This window comes from Gymnodraco acuticeps, unplaced genomic scaffold (assembly GCF_902827175.1).
Source record: "Gymnodraco acuticeps unplaced genomic scaffold, fGymAcu1.1, whole genome shotgun sequence".
Taxonomy (NCBI): Eukaryota; Metazoa; Chordata; class Actinopteri; order Perciformes; family Bathydraconidae; genus Gymnodraco; species Gymnodraco acuticeps.
In genome coordinates this window covers 10,534,532-10,555,131 of record NW_022990238.1, presented here as the reverse complement: position 1 = coordinate 10,555,131, position 20,600 = coordinate 10,534,532, and the positions used below count along the sequence as shown (strand labels likewise).

Sequence of the window (20,600 nt, the reverse complement as noted above, 5' to 3'; positions counted from 1 at the left end):
ACCAAACTAGCCGTCATAACATAAAAGAAGGCTGATTAATTCCAGCTCGTGTTCATTAAGATACAACAGAGTTGCCACATCACACCCTTTAACCTTTGTCAGTATTTGACTAAACACCGTGCAGATGGCATTGTTTTGTGCTTCAGGTAGTGTTTCACTGTATCTTCAGTGAGCAGTATTTTGGGGTGCAGTTGCTAGGCTGAGCAAGTGCTGATGTAGTGAAGGAAGCAGTGACAGCAGTCATGTATCACCCTCATCTGGCAAACACAACACTGCAGGGTGTGCCTGTGTTAGTGTACCATAGACTGTATAAAGGTGTGTACGTGTGAGTGTGCGTCTGACAGGGCTGGGTGGGAAAGTGTGTTTGGTGACCTTCTTCCTCTCTAGAAGTTGGGTCATCTTCGTTCCCACCCCCTTCTGATCTCATCTGATTCAGTGTTACAGCTTATTGTTCCAGCAAGTCAGTAACCATTTCCAATCACGTGGTTGTGAAAACAATATTAATCACTTTTTATTAGTCACATTGCCTCACAGGGGTGTAACGGTATCCGTATTCGTCCCGTACCGTCACGGTTCGGACGTCACGGTTCGGTGCATGGAGTCACACGACGAATACGCCTTTTTTTTTTACGAGTGGGAAAAAAGTCTGTCTTTCAGGGCAGTATCCACTACACCAGTGGTTCTCAAATGGGGGTACGCTGACCCCTAGGGGTACGTTGGAGTACTGCAGGGAGTAGGCTACGTGAGATTTATTTTATGTTAATGAAAAAAACAACATAAGTAATACATTTCAACAAACTACTAATAGTAGATTAACTACTTTATTCAAAAGTTTACAGTCATTTTGGATAATAAAATAAAAAATAAACTCTGCTCTCTTTTCCTCTCCTGACAGCCTCATGCAGCTCGCTGAACCTGTAATAAGTGACCCGACAGTAAAGAATAAACATATTTATAACTAGTTTAGCTAGTTCCAGAGTCGATAAAAGTGTGTTAGGTCTAACACAGTGTGTTTTTTGCTCTGCTCACCGTTCCGTCACAGCGGCGGAGCTGTGACCCGGCAGAGCTGCGTGTCTCTGTCAGCAGCAGCATTATGCATAATATGAGGGGTCAAAATCCCTTCGGGCGGTTATAGATAAAAAATAAATAAATAGATAAATACACCAATTTTAGGAAAATTAACGAAGTTTGAGCAGTGTGGGTTTTATATTAATAGAGTTACACATATTTCAAAACACGAAGAATAACTGCAGTTGCCTCCCTGTCAGAGACAAGCCCATGTTTCTCACTCAATGCAACTAATGTCGTCCTAGTGTTATTGCATGATTTTAAAATTGGTTTTCCATTAATTTAGTGATGGATTGTAAACATTGGAAATGTAGCATTTAAGTATTTCTCAGCTACAATGTTGTTGTTTTAATAAATCAGACACTGATGGTGCAAGGCTGTACTGTACCTCTTTATATAGGCTTTTTTCCCCTAACAAATAGTTTTTGCGCTGATCAGGGGGTACTTGGCTGAATTTTTTTTTTTCAAAGGGGGTACATTATTGAAAAAAGTTTGAGAATCACTGCACTACACTAGCCTATAATCCAGGGAGCGGTATTGCGCCTAATAGCTGACAGCTGCCCTTAAACAACAAATGAAGAAGAAGAAGAAAACACAACGCCCCCGTGGGGGGCACGGACCGCGATTGACGACGGCTAACGGCAGTCCCATTCGCACGTACGGCGTGAGGCCTATGTGTTTGTGCATCGGAGGACAGCGTTTCAGCTGGGATTTTGTGACAGCGGACATTTCTTTTCCCCTCCTCGGGGCGGATTTTTTGTGTGCTCATGGACTCTTAGTGGACGTTAAGAATAGGCGTTTGGTTGATGCCTTAACGTTTTCTTCCCTCGTGTGCACACTTGGCAGCGCAGCGTACGACGGGCTGTCAGGCTCGCTGTCAGGTGCAGACACGTTTCTCAGACTGTTGGCCGAGTTTCCAGACCTGTCGCTACCCACCTTCTCTGCGCTTACCACTAAGCATGGCGTGGAACACCACGTCACTACCGGGGGGCCTCCTGTCTACGCCAGGGCCCGGCGGTTGAACCCTTCTAAGCTGGCTGTAGCGAGGGCGGAGTTCGCAACCATGGAGCGCCTGGGCATTGTCCGCCGCTCCGACAGTCCTTGGGCTTCCCCCCTGCACGTCGTTCCCAAATCGAACGGTGGGTTCCGCCCATGCGGGGATTACCGCCGACTCAACGACGCCACTACGCCTGACCGCTATCCGGTGCCACACATTCAGGACTTTTCGGCGCATCTGGCCGGTACGGGGGTGTTTTCCAAGGTGGACCTGGTGCGTGGATACCACCAGGTGCCCATGCACCCCCTGGACATTCCCAAGACAGCAGTGATAGCGCCTTTTGGACTTTTTGAGTTCCTGCGGATGCCTTTTGGACTCAAGAAGGCCGCTCAGACGTTCCAGCGCCTGATGGATTCGGTGCTGCGGGACCTGCCGTTTGTGTTTGTTTACCTCGACGACATACTCGTCGCCAGCGCTTCAGTGCAGGAGCACCTGTCCCACCTCCGAGCCCTTTTCACACGGCTCAACGAACACGGATTAATCATCAATCCTGCAAAGTGCCAGTTCGGGGTGTCGGACATCGATTTCCTGGGGCACCGCGTCACCAAGGGCGGTGCGACACCTCTGCCAGCGAAGGTGGAGGCTGTTGCGGCGTTTCCTCGCCCGCTCACAGCCCGGTCGCTCCGTGAGTTTCTGGGGATGGTGACTTTCTACCACCGTTTCATCGCCCGGGCCGCACACATCATGCGGCCGCTGTATGAAGCGTTGAAAGGCAAGACCCCCGTCCAGGAGATCGACTGGACAGCAGAGGCGGACGGCGCTTTTGCTGAGGTCAAGACCGCGTTGGCTCAGGCGGCTTTGCTGGCACACCCATCATCTACGGCTCCCATCTCTATCACCACGGACGCGTCAGACTACGCGGTCGGCGCAGTGCACGAGCAGTGGGTGGAGGGCGCTTGGCAGCCGCTCGCCTTTTTCAGCCGCTCGCCTTTTTCAGCCGCCAGCTGACGCCTAGAGAACGCAAATACAGCGCCTTTGACCGGGAGCTCCTCGGACTTTATTTGGCCGTGCGGCACTTCCGTTTCATGCTGGAAGGCCGTGAATTTACGGCGTTTGTCGACCACAAGCCGCTCACCTTCGCCATGTCAAAAGTGGCGGAGCCTTGGTCGGCACGTCAGCAGCAGCAGCTGTCCTACATATCGGAGTTCACTACGGACATTAAGCACGTGGCTGGCAGACCAGGTCACAGATCCCGGCGTCCAGGCCCTGGAGGTGGAGAGCGCGGGGCTGCGCTTGGAGGACGTGGTGTTCGGCGACGCGGGCATTACTCTCCTGTGTGACGTCTCTACGGGCCTGGCGCGGCCTGTCGTCCCTGCCAGCTGGAGGCGTCCTGTGTTCGAGGCTGTGCACGGCCTGTCACACCCCGGCGTTAAACCTTCGGTGCGTTTGGTAGCGGCGAAGTTCGTTTGGCAAGGACTGAAAAGGGACGTGAGGACTTGGGCCAGGGAGTGCGTGGCTTGTCAACGCGCTAAGGTGCACCGCCACACGAAGGCCCCGTTGGAGCGTTTCCTGGTGCCTGAGAGGAGGTTTGATCACGTCAACATTGACCTGGTTGGTCCGTTGCCTTCCTCTCAGGGGTTTTCCTACCTCCTCACCATGGTGGACAGAACGACCCGTTGGCCGGAGGCGGTTCCGCTCGTTTCGACATCAGCCGCAGACGTTGCCCGGGCCTTCATTGCAACGTGGGTGTGTCGTTTTGGCACCCCGTCAGACATTTCCTCAGACAGGGGCTCTCAGTTCACGTCCGAGCTCTGGAACGCTGTGGCAGGCGGTTTGGGGGTTAAGCTGCACAGGACTACCGCTTACCACCCTCAGGCTAACGGCTCTGTGAGCGCTTTCATCGCTCCATGAAGGCGGCCCTCAAGGCCGGCCTTACGGACGGTAACTGGGTCGACAAGCTGCCCTGGGTGATGCTGGGCCTGAGGACCGCACCTAAGGAAGATCTGCAGTGTTCTACAGCGGAGATGGTCTACGGTCAGCCGCTGAGAGTTCCGGGGGATTTCCTCCCAAATGCATCGGCTCCCTGGTCGGCGTCGGCCCAGCGGGCTTTCCTGCGTGACGCCGCAGAGGCCTTTGCTCCGATTCCTACTACTCAGCACGGTACTCAGGTGTCCCAGGTTCCCGCAGAGCTCCGCTCGGCGGAGCACGTGTTCATCCGGCACGATGCGCACAGAGGCCCCCTGCAGCCCCCTTATGATGGGCCTTTCCGGGTCTTGGAGCACGGGGACAAGCACCTGGTGGTCGACCTGGGTGGCAAGGCCGAGCACGTCTCGGTGGACCGGGTGAAGGCTGCTCACCTGGACTTGGACTAGCCTGTGGTGCTGGCTCGACCTCCGCGACGGGGACGCCCCCCGGCTTCGTCCCCTGTCACGGATTTAAGACCTGTTGTTCCGGTCCCTCCCCTTCCGGGGGCCGCACAGGCGGGGGCCGCACAGGCGGGAGTCACTTTTCCGACTCCCGTGCTCAGGAGTCGTGGGGGTCGGCGTGTCGTTCCTCCCCGCCATGCTGATTTTGTTTATGTGTGAATTCTGGGGGGGCTTGTGTGGTGACACGTTATTGGACATAATTCACCTTGCTTATTGTGTTGCCACACGGACCCTTTAGTGGGGAACACCTGTAGCTTTAGCTGCCATTCCTGCTAGCTCATCAGGCAGAGCAGTGCATGTGTTAACCTCTCTGAAAGTAATGGATAATAAAGATTGGAACTCCATTCTTAATACACCGCCTCCGACTCTCTTTTCACAGCACTACAGTATACTGTATAGTAGGTGTGTAACAGTGTAATGCGTATAGTCTACTCTACACTCTACCTTTCAGCAACGTTTTAGGGATTTAGGCTCAGTCAGCTCAGGGACTGTTTGGTTACTTTAGTTTGGTAAATGAAATAAATGTTTGAACTTTGTAGTAGTTCACTGTAGTTGCTGTGATAAGTCATTTGTAGACTAAGTGGCAAAAAGTGTTTTTTTTACATTTGTACTTAGAGAAATGTAGAGACAAGTTGGAAGGGAGCACAATAAATCTGACGAGTTTGAATTTGAGTTGATTATGAGTTTATTTTCAATTGATAATTAGCTCACAATAAGTTCACTTGAGTTACTCACACAACTTGACACAAGCCATGGGTTCAGGTCCGGACTTATAAGTCCGGACCTGAACCTGAACCTCTGGACTTGAGTCCGGACCTGAACCTGAATGTGAGTCCAGGTACGCAGCACTACCTACAATACATATAGGCCTAATATTGTGTATTTAATGGGTGCATCATTTGACACAACACCGGCGTTGTTCGACAGCGGTGCGGTATACTAATGGTAACACTAGCCAAACATGCTAAATCACATCAGAAGGCATCACCCAGATTTGGCAATCACCGGAGCCCGGCAAAAGACAACAGCAGTTCAACAGCTTATCCCCGCTGTTTTTAAGAAACCAATAGACATGAAAGCCGAGAGACCAAAATAAATAACGGAAGCTTTTGGAATATGTTTTTCAACGGCTATGCTGCGCCCTTATTCAATCGTAGAGGACCCCGGCTTTTATAAATTGTAATTGAAACACTATCTTATTATTTATTTTGTAATATTTTCAAGACATTCTTTTTAGTTTTACAGTTTATTGAACCTTTATAGATTATCTATCAGCTAGCCTACTATAGATAATATGGCTATCTGAGTGTGTGTGGTTTGTTTTTAACTGTGTAATGAAGTTAATTATTCAAAATGTTAGAGTTCCTTATTTTTAAACTGAAACTTGCACTCCTGTTCAAAAATAAATAAAAACCAAACCTGGAATTATGCATTTAGGACTTTTTTTTTGCTTTTTGTTGTTGTACAGAACCTGTACCGAACCGTGACCCCCAAACCGAGGTACATACCAAACTGTGAATTATGGGAACCGTTACACCCCTAGCTTCATGTGTTTCAGCAAACAATATGCTTGCAAAATAAGCATAGTGAAAAACCCATAGTTAATTTACAATGTATGAGTTTGTGTTCAGTCAGGAAACCCTGCCCTCTAGTGGTGTGAGGTGATATTGTGACAGAAGTGGTCTTACATTATACTAAGCAACCGACCAAATCCCAATTAAAAACCCACCTGTTAAAATTAGCCTACTCACTTTAGTGCCCACCTGTCCCTATCATTTGTGTCCACTTTGATTGTCTCCTCCATGATTGCCTGTTGGCGTTTTTAACATGTTCTTTTGCTTTTAACCTCTTAGAGTATTTATTAAATTGTACGGTGTTCTTGGGTGTCATGAAAGGCGCCCTTAAATAAAATGTATTATTATTATGATTATTAACATGACTGTCATTTCAGTCATGGTTAACTGGACAACTTGAGCAATATTGCTACAACATACAAATAGCTCTTTATATAGAAAATATGTTGTGCATTCAGCATGGCATGGCGGCCAAGGAAGAACAGTAAACTAGTAAATAAAGTTGAGAATAAACTTACCTACTGTATGTTCTGTAGTATATTAAGTCCTTCTTAGACAACTGCACTCCCCCTGTCTACTCAGGATGTATACTGTTGACATGGAGACAGTGAGTTAGCTGGACTAAAACATTACATTTATTTACATTTTGGCAAACTGAAATCGGTTTTCAAATTAAATAATAGTAATATATTATAATATATAATTATTATAATAATAATTGTTTTTGAGAACATGGATGTACAGGCGACTATCGTGGGATCATTTTAATTTTGAAGAAAACCACATAAGGTTCTAGGGTTTAAGGAATGTACAAATCTAAAAGAAAATATTAAATAAAAAAGTTAGCTACCGTAAAAGCTTATTATATAAACACTGGTTTGCTTGATAGATCTGTCTATCTCTTGCAACAGTGCTGTGAAGTTTTATATCACTAGGAATCCTTCAAGGGAGTACATGAGGTCAATAGGTTATGTTCCAGTCCTTCAGCTATGCCACAGCGCAATTACATAACATTTTGAGATGCCTGAACTTGGATATTAATCTGCTGATCTGAACACAATCCCATGGGCCTCGGATTCAATGATCTGTGCTGACACCGAGGAGGGGGACTTGATGCTGTGGGGTTGAAACTGCTTTCTGAAATGGAGCAGGGAGCATATCTGAAGTCCTCCAGATATATTTTGTTATGTAAAATCTGACAGTAAGTTAGTAGCCTAGATAGGAAAAATGGGGGAAAAGAAACTAGGAATATGTTGAACTTTGGGAACTTTGTTGACAAGAAATATTTTTAAAAACAGATACTGAATTAATTGGTGTAATTAGTTATTCATTTTAAATCTAAGCTTAAAACCAAGGCTTAACAGCCTTTCAGTTTTACTGTGTGGTCAAAAGATAAGAAACTATTAATGACACAATGGATATGTGTAACAATTGTAAATATGCAGTGTTGTTTGGTGTCAAATATTTCTTTGTAATTAATTTGTTAAGATCACATAGTGTTTTGTATTGAATAATTCTGTGTTCTTCCTTTGCTAAACTTTAAATACCTGACTAGGTCTGAAATCAGTTGACGGAACCTCAAAAATGCAGTCACTGTACACAGAAGATTTTTTTGTGGGGACTTCCCCCCCTTCATATTGTGTCCCTCATGTTTTGTGAATGTGTTCCACTTGAGAGGAGTCAGTGTGAGGGAAAACTAATGTAATAACGACTGATTTGTTATATATCTGTTGTCAGTAAATAAACGGAGATCTGCTCAACGGTATGCTGACTCGGGTCTCATCCAACAAAAGAAGCACAATGCAGACACCGCATATCAACACCGGTTACATATGTTATCTTTGCAATTCTAGAAGGGAAATGTTTGGGTGTGATCTCTGCAGTTCTCACCCAGAGCAGCAGCTGTGTCTCCAGGTGCAGGTTTGGCTCTGGAGCGTGTCAGGGCCTCCAGGTCTTCTCCCAGTAGGAGCCGATGACTGGTATGTCCCAGGGATCTGGCAGAGTGGATGGAAGGACAGTGGGTAATGGCATCTGTACATCAACCGCTGCTTCCTTTGGCAGACTCAGTGGTGTGGCTGGGGACGGAGGTGGCTTTTAGTGTGAGCTTCACTGCTTCATATGAAGGAGAAACTGCCCTGGTCAGGGTCATCAACGACCTGCTGATGACGGCTGATGCTGGCTCTCCCTCTCTCCTCATCCTCCTCGATCTCACTGCAGCTTTCGACACCGTTGATCACGGCATCCTCCTCCATCGTCTGCACTCGACCATCGGACTCTTTGACTCTCCCCTTGACTGGTTCAGATCATACCTCACCGGGAGAACAGGGTACGTCTCCTTGGGCGAGGCAGAGTCGGGTACCCACAACGTCACCTGTGGTGTCCCTCAAGGATCAGTTCTCGGCCCCACCCTCTTCACACTCTACATGCTCCCCCTTGGCCCTATCATCAGCCGACATGGAGTATCATTCCATTGCTACGCTGATGACACCCAACTGTACCTCAGGATCAACCCTACCTCCTCTGCAGCCCTGCCTTCACCCACACTCACTGCCTGCCTGGAGGAGATACAGGCGTGGATGAAGCAAAACTTCCTGAAACTCAACAGCTCCAAGACCGAAGCCATTATAGTTGGCACCCCACACCAGGTTCGGTCATCCACCATCACCACCATCACCTTCTCCGGCCAGGACATTACCCTCTCCTCAATAGTCACCAACCTGGGTGTTAAAATGGACGCCCATCTGACCTTTGAGGCCCACATTAAACAGCTGTGCAAGAACTCCTTTTATCACCTCAGGAACATCGCCAAACACCGCCCCACACTCACTCTGTCTGACGCCGAAAAGCTGGTCCACGCCTTTGTCTCCTCCAGGCTGGACTACTGCAATGCACTCATCGGGATCCCTAACAAAAGCATCCAGAAGCTCCAATACATTCAGAACAGCGCTGCTAGGATCCTGATGAGGGTGCGCAAATATGATCACATCACCCCCATCCTTAAAGCACTACACTGGCTACCCGTGGAACTGAGGATCGAATTCAAGGTCTCCGTCCTCACCCACCAGTGTGTCCATGGAGCTGCCCCTCCCTACCTCAAGGAACTCCTCACCCCCCATACCTCCTTGCGGACCACCCGCTCCAGCAACTCCAACTTCCTCAAACCCCCCAGGACTAAGCTCCGTACTATGGGAGACCGGGCCTTCTGCTCGGCTGCTCCCAGTCTGTGGAATGCTCTCCCCGACCAAATGAGAGCACCACAGACCGTGGAGGCTTTTAAAAAAGGCCTCAAAACCCATCTCTTCAAAAGAGCCTTTGCCTAGACCTTTTTATCACCCTTTTATTTATTTTGTATTGCTTTTTATTAATTCTACCGTGTTGTGTAATGTTTATTTATACTGTTCATGCTCACTACTTGTAGCACTTCGGGATTTGAAATCAAATATGAAGTGCTTTATAAATGGAACCCATTATTATTATTATTAAGGAGCATTTGGTAACATCGGTGACAGCAGGTCAACCATTACTTGGTAGCTAGAGTCAGTCAGATTCCTGGAGATGCTATTGATGAGTTATTGATACCTAATTGGATTTAAAGATGTATTCATTCCTAACAATATGTTTGCATTATACATTTATACCTGTTGTATTTTTGAGCATTTGCAGACTGTAGACGTGGCACTCTTGATGAGAATTAAAAGATTGCACCCATCGATGCGAGTCATTGCGTGTAACATGAGTAATTAGTTTGTTGTGTGAGATCCAGCAGCTGGCACCGCTGTGTCAGAGCTGACCCTGCAGCTGGATGACACCACGCTGGCAGCAGATCACTGTACTTTCAAGTAGGTTTGACATCAAAACTGCAGCTTGATCAGGCACATTAAACTCAAAGAAATACAGAGCGTGAACAACCCATGCCAGAGTGACGAGAGGCAGGAATATTCTTTAGTTTTCCGACAATAACAGGAAAAGGAGCAGGGTATCTCTCCCTGCATGCACCTGTGAAGGTCATTCCCAGTTTGAAGAAGATCCTGAGAGATTTATCCGTGAAAAAAAGGCCTGGAGCTGCAGCTGGACCAATTAAACTACCTGGGAAACAACAAGAGGGGGTTGGTTAAATCAGAATCATTATTATCCTGTTTAATTCATTTTGTCTTTACTTTAGGGGAAAAGAGCAGTGAACACAACACTGTTAACAGTTAATATGGCAAACTTGTGTGCAATCAGTTTCCTATTGACACATACTGCACATATGTGGCTCAGTGATAGAGTGCTGGACTTTGAATCAGGGGATAGCAAGTTCGTGTCCCAATGTCGTTGTGTCCCTGGGCAAGACACTTCACCCCAAATTGCTCCTGTGGGGATTGTCCACAGTACTGAATGTATGTAAGTCGCTTTGGTTAAAAGCGTCTAACAAATGACATGTAATAATATAGACCTTCAGGGAAATGTCTGACTTTTTAGCTGCTAAATGCTCAATCTGATAATGTAAACAATGTTCTTTTTTTACTAACTCACCAACTCTACAGCCTTAGAGGCATTAAGAAAGAAGCGTCATGGCAGGTCAGATTCTTGTAATAATGTACGAGTACTGCAGAAAACTAAAAGGGTCTTCCCTCAGGTTGTCTGTACATGATACACATCTGCAAGATGAGAAGTTCCAAATAACAATCTAACAGGATAAGACCATTTCCTAAGCCTTCTAGGAATATGGTGACCTTTCGACCCCCACATCTCATCCTTAGAAATGTTGAACAGTGTGCAAAATATGACCCGCAGGAAAAAAATAAACATTCAGAACAATGCAACTCTTTTTCTTAAACATATGTGACTATGTTGTTTTGACCTTGTGGACCTGACCGATATCCAGGCCTGTAATTGAACTCTGATGATGGGGCTGCAGGAGTATGTTGGCAGCCTGACACACATCAAGACAGACACACAGTGTACTGCTGCCAGTTACATGTTAAGAGCCAGTAGGAGAAGAGGGTGAGTCACATAAATAAAGTACAACTGTCTGCTGATAACAAAGAGATAAAGACCGTCTTACTGCTTAAAACCAGTCATTCAACACTCTGAATCTGTACTTTATTTAAAAGGTTGTTTTTCGACGTTGGACACACATGATCGCTAAATCAGTTAATGTATTTACATTTATTTCAAAATCAAACCAATTCACTGGATATTGGTAGGGACATGTCCTATATGCTATGTCTTCGGATTATATTTGACTGTCCCTGTAGTATCCGTGTACAATGAGTTCTTCAAGACTTGCTCTAAACAAGTGTGTTTTACACTTGATACCAGAATGTGCCACTAGATGGCAGTCTATGAGAGCATATTCAGTAAATGGAGGCCCACAACAATGGCATCTTTTAAAGTATTCTTCCATTCACTTTGATGAAAGAAGTATGTATCATGTTGCTGAATGTACCCTTAGGCATGGCAAAGCAGTGTGTTCAACTGTTTAAAGAGTTACCGCTCACACCCAAACCGCAGGTCATTCAAATTCAATAATCTCTTGCTTCTGTTTGGACACTCCCAGTTTGAGTCAATATACTGTACAATAGATTTGGCATGAATGCTTAGTTTCAAAGCAAATAGAACAACTGGGTTTCAAACAAACTTGAAGCGAAATATGTAATGCAATAGTGATCAGGCTCACACAGAAAATGCACTGAATGAGTTTTGTTTTCACTAAAGGAGTGTTTCATGCTCTGAACATACACAGCCACTGTACAGCCTTCGTAACAGGTTGTAATAATAACAACAATGATAAGGGGAAGCAAAAAGAGATTTTAAGTACAAAGAGAGAGGAGATGCACGTTGTTGTGTTTAGCTCACTCTTCAGCCTTGTGCTTTTTATAGTGTGGAAACTACAGTTCAACAGCGTTGTCAAAATACAAAAAATAACAAGTAAAAATACTTGCAAGATTGCAGTGGCTATATCTGTTGCTATGTGTAGTCAGCTGATTTTTGTTTCATGAAAAGACAAACCTTCAATGGTGCAACTATCCCCCTTTCTTTCCTTTTAAGATCCTTGAAGGGTTTTGACAGCATTTTACCATGACAACAGCTAGATTCAGTCCTGTTTAGTTGCAAATAGCATTAGTTTTAATCCACAAATGCGGAGCTTCTTAAGTTTATCTACACAGGAAAATACATTTTTAACATATCTTTTGTCTCCTGTCTGCCTGGTTCTTGAAAGATTTTTTTAAGACAAATCCATGGCACAAAACAGAATGCATTTGATATAAAATACCCATGGCTGCATTCAAGGCACACGTGTATCGAAACTCAAAGATGCTCATCACAAAAGCGTGCAAACACATTTACTGTACATGCAAATGCAAAAACAAACACAAAGGCAATCCCTCACAAACACACACAGGGAACAATATCATTTAAAACATCAACGAAGACTTATGTGCAGGTATAGTAAACAGAGAGGAAAACTGCGTGGAGCGTATTTTAAAGCTGTGGCAAACAAAAGTTTCTGCTTTGTGTCCCTCATCTGTATATAGAGAATGTGTGTTATTTCTCTGATCCACTACTCAACAATGCCTCAGGGATTGAGCCTAAACAGGCGTAGTTGATGCCTTATTATGTATGGCCTTTATGCAAATGTGATGGTGAACCTTTGATCTGGGCTTCTTTGTGGCCTGAACAGTTAAAGCAGCAGAAGCATCATGAATCTGATGAAGGAATGCGATGTTGAAATTGTGAATTATTCAATAAATAATATTGAATAATTTCAGCAAAGTTATCCGGATAACTTTGCTTCTGTTGTAAATTAAGAGCTCATACTGCCTCCTGCCTTAGAAACCCTACATTATCATGATTATCTGCAAATAAATTGGCTTTGACAACACTGCAAAACAAGTTGTTAGATGGGGAGCTAACACACAGAGATTCCCCCCAAATAAATAATTATAAAGCTTTATGTAAGTGTGATGAGATGATGAGCAGTCGTAATAACAGGGTCTTCACCTAAAGCCATTCCTTTACTCATAGTCCCTGCCTGGATCATAATGTAAAAAAAATGAGCAAATTAATCCAGTAATTTTCTCTTAGTTTACTGGTTCACAAAAATGAAAATTGAATGTGTTTTGAACAATAGCCACTTAAGTGAATCTGTTTTAGTGTTCCCTCTGGTTCTGCCAAGGTGGCAAAGCAGGCAAATAAAAACAGCTTTATCCAACAAATCTGGGAACAAACTACGCTCTCAAAACTGATTTTAATGACCAAAAGGTTTCAGACTTTACTATCTGTTTTCATGTAGGTGTTTGTTGAGACACTATTTGGGAGATATTTGTCCTTTTGTTCGGGATTTTATAATTCACTGTCTGCTATGCTTTGGCACAAACTTACAACAATGCACGCTACACCAAACTCTACAAAATGAGTTTAGAATTACATTTACACATTTGGTGTTTTGTTGGAAAATAGAGACAGGGTGTGTCTCTATGCTGCTCTCATTCAGCCCCTATAAAAAAACCCTGACAACTTTATCTCTGTTCAGATCTAAGTTTCACTTCAGAATTTTGAAACAATTGCAAACACTCTTTCTTTGGATTGTACCCATGCACAACACAACATAATTTGTATCCAAAAATGTCATAAATGATCACACACGCAAACACACATAGCTGGAGTGAAAAGGTTTATTTTATTCCTACTGTGTCAAGGTAAATACAGAAAAAGCTCCTGGTGTGATTTATTAAGCAATGTGCCCTCGTTCTCGGGTGACTCATCCTTTGATTTTCATTTCTAAAGATGCCATTTTAAAAATGGATGCTATAGAAACAGACAGAGGCTTCGGCTTTAAAGGAGGGAATAATGCCATCTGGATTTATAAACAAACCAAACTCTGATCTTAAGCAGATTTACTGAGAGGTAATACCCGGGGTATACAGACACATGTCAGCAACAATACATCTGTTAAATCATGCGTGTTGCCAGGTAAATGTTGAGGTGGAGGGAATAACTTTGCAGCCTGTGACAGAGATATTAGTTATGATGGCTCTTTAGTACGACTGCTGGCCCATGGGTGTGAAAAGCTTATCCCACAACTCCACCTTCATCACAGCGTTACCCAGAGGGCTCATGGTGGCCTTGACATCTAGATATTTCCCCACGTAATTGATACCTGACCCAGTGGACTCCTCCCTGACAAACCCGTGCTCATTCTGTTTTTTCTCATAGTACATTTGTTTGTATAACTCCTTATCACAGATTTGGCCCTTTTTATAGAGGCCCACTGCGAACCAGTTCTTGTACAGGTTGTAGTCCCATGGAACCGAGAACATGATGGCCAGCGTCTCGATGTAGTCGTTCTGCGACCTCTCGAACAGGTCGTAGGTCATGACACCAATTGCACCGGTCGCTTGGCCGCCCGACTTAGAGAAAGTGCACACTTCTGTCTTTAGAGGGCGCACTGTAGGTTGGGGTGGGTTGTATGTCTCCCCATTCTCAAAGAACACCCTATAAGCAGCACATACAACAGACACATGTATTACACATAGTATTTTGGATCTATAACATACTTTTCAAACAAGTCTTTCAATTCATGAGAAAATATCAGGACTTACCTTGGTTTGATGAGGCAGTAGTTGTTAGTGACGTTTGAGATTTCAATGGTAACACTTCTCTTGCTGTGCACATCGGCCGCTACAGCTTCAGCTGACTCCATTATGTTGGAATGGGTGTGAGATCTGCTCACAAAGCAAAGGTAATTTAGGTGTTAGACATTTGAAATAAATAACATCCCAGCTGTGAATAGCACTCCCCTCCAACCAGGAGGATCACACTTACTAAACATCAAATATCTTCCTGACCGCTGTTTTGCACCTAAACTGGCATGGGGGGTGCAATCTAAACTCAGAGGCTAATGATATTTCAAAAACATTTGTGAAAAATCTGAATATAGCTGCAGACTGTCTATGTTATTACCACTTCAATTATAGCACTGAGTAGCATGCAATAATGAAGTTAGAGTGAAAACTGTGGAGAAAATGACGGCCCTTTTATCAACAGATAAGATACACATCAAACAAATGCCCCTTCAGGCTTCTGAATGCTTCTACAAATTGCTTTTGTATTAATCTAATAAGTCATTTTCTGTACTGCGTCAAATCAAGTTCTTTTAATAAAGTACTTTCCAAAAATGAAATAACTGACTTACCTGCTAAGAACATCTGTTGATGCTCCTAAGTCCGTAAATGCATAAAGTTACCTGGAAGGGAGTTGCCCGCAGTTTTTTTTTCTTTTCCTACAAGGACATATTCCATCCCCCAGCAAACCCTCCCACTTGTAACACAATACAAGTTGGAAAGCAACCGCCCTCTTCCAACACATTTCTTTGGAAATACTCTTGTGTTTTTGCCTGTGAGATGAAACTGCCACACCTTAGTTTGTGGAAAAGTTTCCAGCAGTTTCCTGGATCCCAAACCTGTTTTGTAAGCCGGGATCATTAACTCAGCACATCCATTTTCTCCTACAGAAATGCTGCTACATGGACTGAGGTGGTTTGGTAATCTCAGTGGAATGGTGCAAAACAGACAAAAGCAAACTGAACAGGTTGAGACAGACATCTCTGAAAGAAAGGGTTGTCACTGTAATTTTCTTTTGAGGTACTATGCTTATATTTCAGTTTTGTTATAGTTGTAATTTCTAGTACCTTAGGGGTGCCGGGTCAGACTGGCACCAGTGAAAACGTGGCGCCATGTACTGTAAACAGAGTAACATACAACTTCATATTTTCATCTGGTATCTCAATATACATTCCTGGTCAGAAATGAAGTTCTTTCTGGACATCCTACAGCGGGTCAGACCCCGGTTATTAACCAGTTTCGTGTTTTTTTCAACACAATAACCACTAGAAAAGATGGAGAGTGTCAAAGCCAGTGAAGAGCAGTATTGTTATCATGCCAATTAAAAAAACCTCTAAGCAGATATTCCATCTGTTGCCACTCATTAGAATGAGATGGATCCAGCGTCGACATTAAAGAATGATTATTGTTCATCAGTAATAATGAAAGCATACTGAGTGAGAACATATTCCACACAACACAGGCATTGGGTGTAAATGTTTTATTATCATAATCAGATAAAAAGGGAGAGTACAATATACATAAACCCAAGAAGTAACCTAATGGAGAATCAATGAGCTGGCTGTCAGATATTGATAGCTTTCAGTGGACACAAATAGAAGATGACAGTAAAATCAGTCTTCCTCTCCCTTCTATGTTTCTATGGATGTCACATGAAGCAAATCAAATGAAGTTTATTTATTCTGTTACAAAGCACAAAACTAATGACCCATTTTATCATAGAGCTCCAGTTTAACAATTGCTTTGCCAATAGCAGACATTGTAGCCCTCAAATCAACATATGTAGCATGGTATTCCAGCCCACAGCCGTGTGTCTCTGAGCGGACAAACTTAGTGAGGTCTTTCCCATCGTACAGCATGTTGTACAGCTGCTTGTCGCAGGCATGGGATTGTTCAACCATGCCCACGGCCAGCCGGTTCTTGTACAGGTTCTGGTCAAAGGGCACAGAGAACATGACGGCTATGCGCTCTGAGCAAACCCGGCTCTGCATATGGAACAGGTCGTAGGTCAGCAGGCCGACGGAGCCCGTGGCAGTGTTGTCGTCCTTGGTGAAGGAGCACACTTCGGTCTTTCCAGTCCGGACCGTAGGCTGAGGCGGGTGCTGACAGAATCCACTCGACATGTATACCCTACACAAAAGAGCCAGAGACAACCCTTACTGTCACAATCAAGATAACTTACATGTCACTCTTACAAGACTTTTGATGAAAAACAAGAGTTTGGCAAGTTCTTTGGACATTGTCAGTGTACTTTTCAAGTGTTGGGCTTTCCAGGGTCCCCGGAAATATATGTTGATGGATGGAGTGTGACTGTGCCAGTACTGCTGTGGACTTCTAAGCAACAGTGAGTGTACCTGCATGCAATGTGCAATGAGGCGTTGTGTGTCACTGCATGATGGATAGGTGGATGTTCTCAGCAAAGTGATGTCACACATGAAAACCACCCATCCAAGATATGGTCTGTCCTGCCTCAGCTAGATAAATGTGGAGGTATGGTAGGAATTCCAATAGACATGGGTCGTTTCTGTATTTTATTGTTTTGTTTTATTTATTTCCTTTTGTTAGCAGAAGTGGAAGAAACAGGCAGAGACCCCTGTGGTTGATTGACAGTTTAACTCTACTTTAAATGAAGTACAATAAAAGTACATTGAATTAACATTGACTTTTAAAGCTGTTTCTATGACTTATGGAGAGAAAAAGTTGTGGATGCTACATTTCCGAAAGCATTGCATGCTAATAGTATCAAGATGATAATCTGGAGCTATAATCAGGCATTGTGATCTTAAAGCACTTCAAAGCAAGGTATTAAACCTTTTGAAAATGAATACTTCTCCCTGAAATCAAACCTCTCCCCAAACTTGAGTAATCTAACAGGCCATGATACTAGTGCAAACAACTATGTGGATGCAAGTGACTCATAGATTGAGCTTTTGATAAACTGACATGTTCATCACATTATCATTGGATGTATGAGGACAGTCATTCATTTGTATTTTTCCAGTCAAATAATTGTGCCTGAATTAATCATTTTCATAGGTATGTGAAAACAGTTACAGACTTACTTGGGGTTGATGAGGCAGTATCCAGCGCTGAGGTTGGTGATTTCTATGGTGCAGTTTCTGTTGGTGGTGAGAGTGGCTGACACAGCTTCTGCAGTTTCTGTCATCTTGGCTGCAAGAGGAACGGGACGAAAAGCTTAGAACAGTATATCTGCAAAGAGGTCACCCTCAGGCTGGAAATGTGGAGGAAATGGATACTTCTCTTTTGTTTAAGGAAGGTGAAGGAAGGTCGAAAAAAATGCATATTTTAAAGCCAAATCAAGATGTTTCTTCTTCAATAACACAACTCCTGAAAACGATTTATCCGTACATATTCTTTAGTCTGTGTTTACAAATATTAATAAAGCTTATATGAGAACTGTTGTTATCTAAGAGTATATCATAACAAAGATATAGTTCACACTTTATTTATTATCTTGCTAAGTAGGAGTAATGACAGTATATTCACCTTTTGGAGTTAACACACGAGTCGTGCTAGGCAGCGTCAAGTTTCCTTTTTCACAGATCCAGCAGAGAGGTGGAGAGTGTCTCCCTTGTGTGATTACACCTCCACAGAGCTTGTTCCAACACAAGCACAGGCGTGTCCACCGAGGAGTGAGCAAACACCATCCCTTATGGAAAATGAGACACTCGGGCCACCTTATAATATCCCACCATCACGCTATAAAGTAAACATCAGAAATAATTCTAACGAGGGGAGCCATCAAACTAATTCATGTATTTATTAGACAGCATCTGTGTCAGCATGTTTGCCTTCACAGCAGACATGGGTGGTATTGATATTATTTTTGTATGTTGAGGCTTGAGGTGATTTTAAAGAAAATGCATAGCTAATGCAGCACATTTTGTGAAAGCTTATCATATTATCTACTCTGTAGTTTAAAATGTTTAAAATAGTTTTTCTTTAGTTCTTTTTAAAATTGTAATTCATTTTAATTTGCTAATCTTTTCAAAGATATGTCCTTTTTGCCTTTGTTGGACCCTTTGCAGCTCAAACAAAGAACCTTATGGAACATTTCACGCTGTGACTGGCTTAGAATGTAGTCACTATTCCCCAAACATTGCTCAACTGATTACTTTTTTGCAGGTGAAGGCTCGCAACTTTTTCCTGTGGGAACCTACCTACACCAGTCACACATTTCAACACACTGTCTGACTCCTATATCACTACATATTTTACTCCCATAGCAGTGTGGGGCAGAAGAGGAGACACTCCCTTCTAACATGTAGGAACAATAACAATGTATTATGTAACACAGCATTGTACTCTGCGGTGTTGTATTTATCCGTAAGATTATACAGACTGAGGGTCTGCTCAATTAAGTATGTTTTGCAAACTTAGTCTGTTTCGAGAGGTATTCATTATTCCACCAGCCAGCTCAAGTTATATTATGGCAGCTGTTCTACGTGTATATCATACATCAGGCGCCTGGAACTAGATTTAAATCCTTCAACTCCAATGCTTGAAGTCACCAGATGGCACCAAATATGCATTTGCAAAAAGACATTTGCACTACATAGACTTTTTCAGTTAATGTTTGCTTTCTGATGGGTAGCCAGTCTGTGACAAACCTTACATATTTAGCATGCCCGTCATTATGTCCTGTGAAAAGGGCAAGGCTGCATTCAAATAGTCGTATAGGTGCAATACTTAATATCAAGAGCTATAAGTATAAATTGAAATAATTAAATAAAGTTGGTCTAGAATTACATTTTATGCTGACATTTTTGTATCTTCAAAATTTGAAGCCTCAAAGCTTCCCATGGCACATCAAACCAAAAAACCACTAATCTTAGAAATGCACTTCAACGATTTTAAAATGCAACAAACAAAACAACCAAATCTTCTATTTACGACAATAATTTGACAGCCATTGTCGTGCAACACAACATGATCTATTCAGTAACACATAATCAATGGATCTGTCAGAATGGATTTAATGTTCCTCCATATTTTATTTAGCAGGTGAGTTAAGTTGAATCACTTAGAAGTGTTATCTATGCAGTTTCTGAGCGCAGTCTGTAAGAGGCAATTAAGAAGGTGATAATACGCAAGTCAGTCATTTTTATTCATAGGTTATGCTTTTAAAGTGGTATGGTGACAGCGATAAATGTATGCTTAACATGAAACCATGTTCAATAATGGTGGCTTTAGTATCAGTATCTTAACCTCTGCATGTCACTCAAGTGACTTTTTGTATGTTGGACATTTTCCGGTCGAATTCCTATATGAGATGTTCATATCTGACAGATCTAAGTTGAAGCTGAACAAAAACAACCCTAATTATTACTGAAAACTCTGTTCCCATTAGCTTGCTTGTTTACTCGTTTGTGTGTTCAGCCTTAATTAAACTGTAAAGTGAAATGTTATGTCACCAGAAATGTCTCTACCACGCTGAAAACAGCTGAGCAATGGAAGTTCATTTGCGGCAAGACCTTGATGACATTGAAATGTTTTTGTTGGCTTTAGAGTCACTATGTGTGACAATCAAAGGCTTGAACCCGCAGGCCCACTTTGTGATTAGGGCCAAGTTAAGCTTAAAGGGTGCAATAGGAAGTACGGAGGACAAAGGTCAGCGAAAAGGTCATCAGCAGTAAGGATGAAACAAGACACCGGGCAGCGTTTGGCAAGGAAAAAAGCAACGGTCGACAGTCGCTCATCCATGTGCTCGGTCAGTTAGCAAACTTGTAGCTTAGCTTAGCTGCTGACAGCAATTTAATAGTTAAATTGTTTTACAGAAACATCATCTCCTGTCTCATCTGCAAACCATTCCTCTGTCGTCGAACATGTTTTTAAACAGAGGAGGTTAAATGAAAGTGAACCGAGCCCCACATCTAACCTCCCTGTCCCCTGAAAGGTCAGCACT

General features: G+C 43.4%; 2 protein-coding genes across 3 annotated transcripts; both read right to left on the bottom strand.

Annotated features, from left to right (window-relative positions):
- Positions 1–13,712: 13,712 nt before the first annotated feature.
- Positions 13,713–15,509, bottom strand: apnl (actinoporin-like protein). 2 transcript variants are annotated; one of them, XM_034220138.1, is made up of 3 exons: positions 15,247–15,509; positions 14,654–14,776; positions 13,713–14,546 (listed from the first exon to the last, which is right to left on the bottom strand). In XM_034220138.1, exons 2-3 carry the CDS (start codon positions 14,752–14,754, stop codon positions 14,090–14,092), a joined length of 558 nt encoding a protein of 185 aa, XP_034076029.1. In that variant the 5' UTR covers positions 14,755–14,776; positions 15,247–15,509; the 3' UTR covers positions 13,713–14,089. The 2 variants fall into 2 exon arrangements, with proteins under 2 accessions (XP_034076029.1, XP_034076027.1); XM_034220136.1 differs by having other exon boundaries at positions 15,298–15,434.
- A 630-nt stretch (positions 15,510–16,139) lies between these two features.
- Positions 16,140–18,331, bottom strand: LOC117548749 (bryoporin). The gene is made up of 3 exons (XM_034220189.1): positions 18,182–18,331; positions 17,737–17,845; positions 16,140–16,804 (listed from the first exon to the last, which is right to left on the bottom strand). Exons 2-3 carry the CDS (start codon positions 17,838–17,840, stop codon positions 16,375–16,377), a joined length of 534 nt encoding a protein of 177 aa, XP_034076080.1. The 5' UTR covers positions 17,841–17,845; positions 18,182–18,331; the 3' UTR covers positions 16,140–16,374.
- Between the last annotated feature and the right edge of the window lie 2,269 nt (positions 18,332–20,600).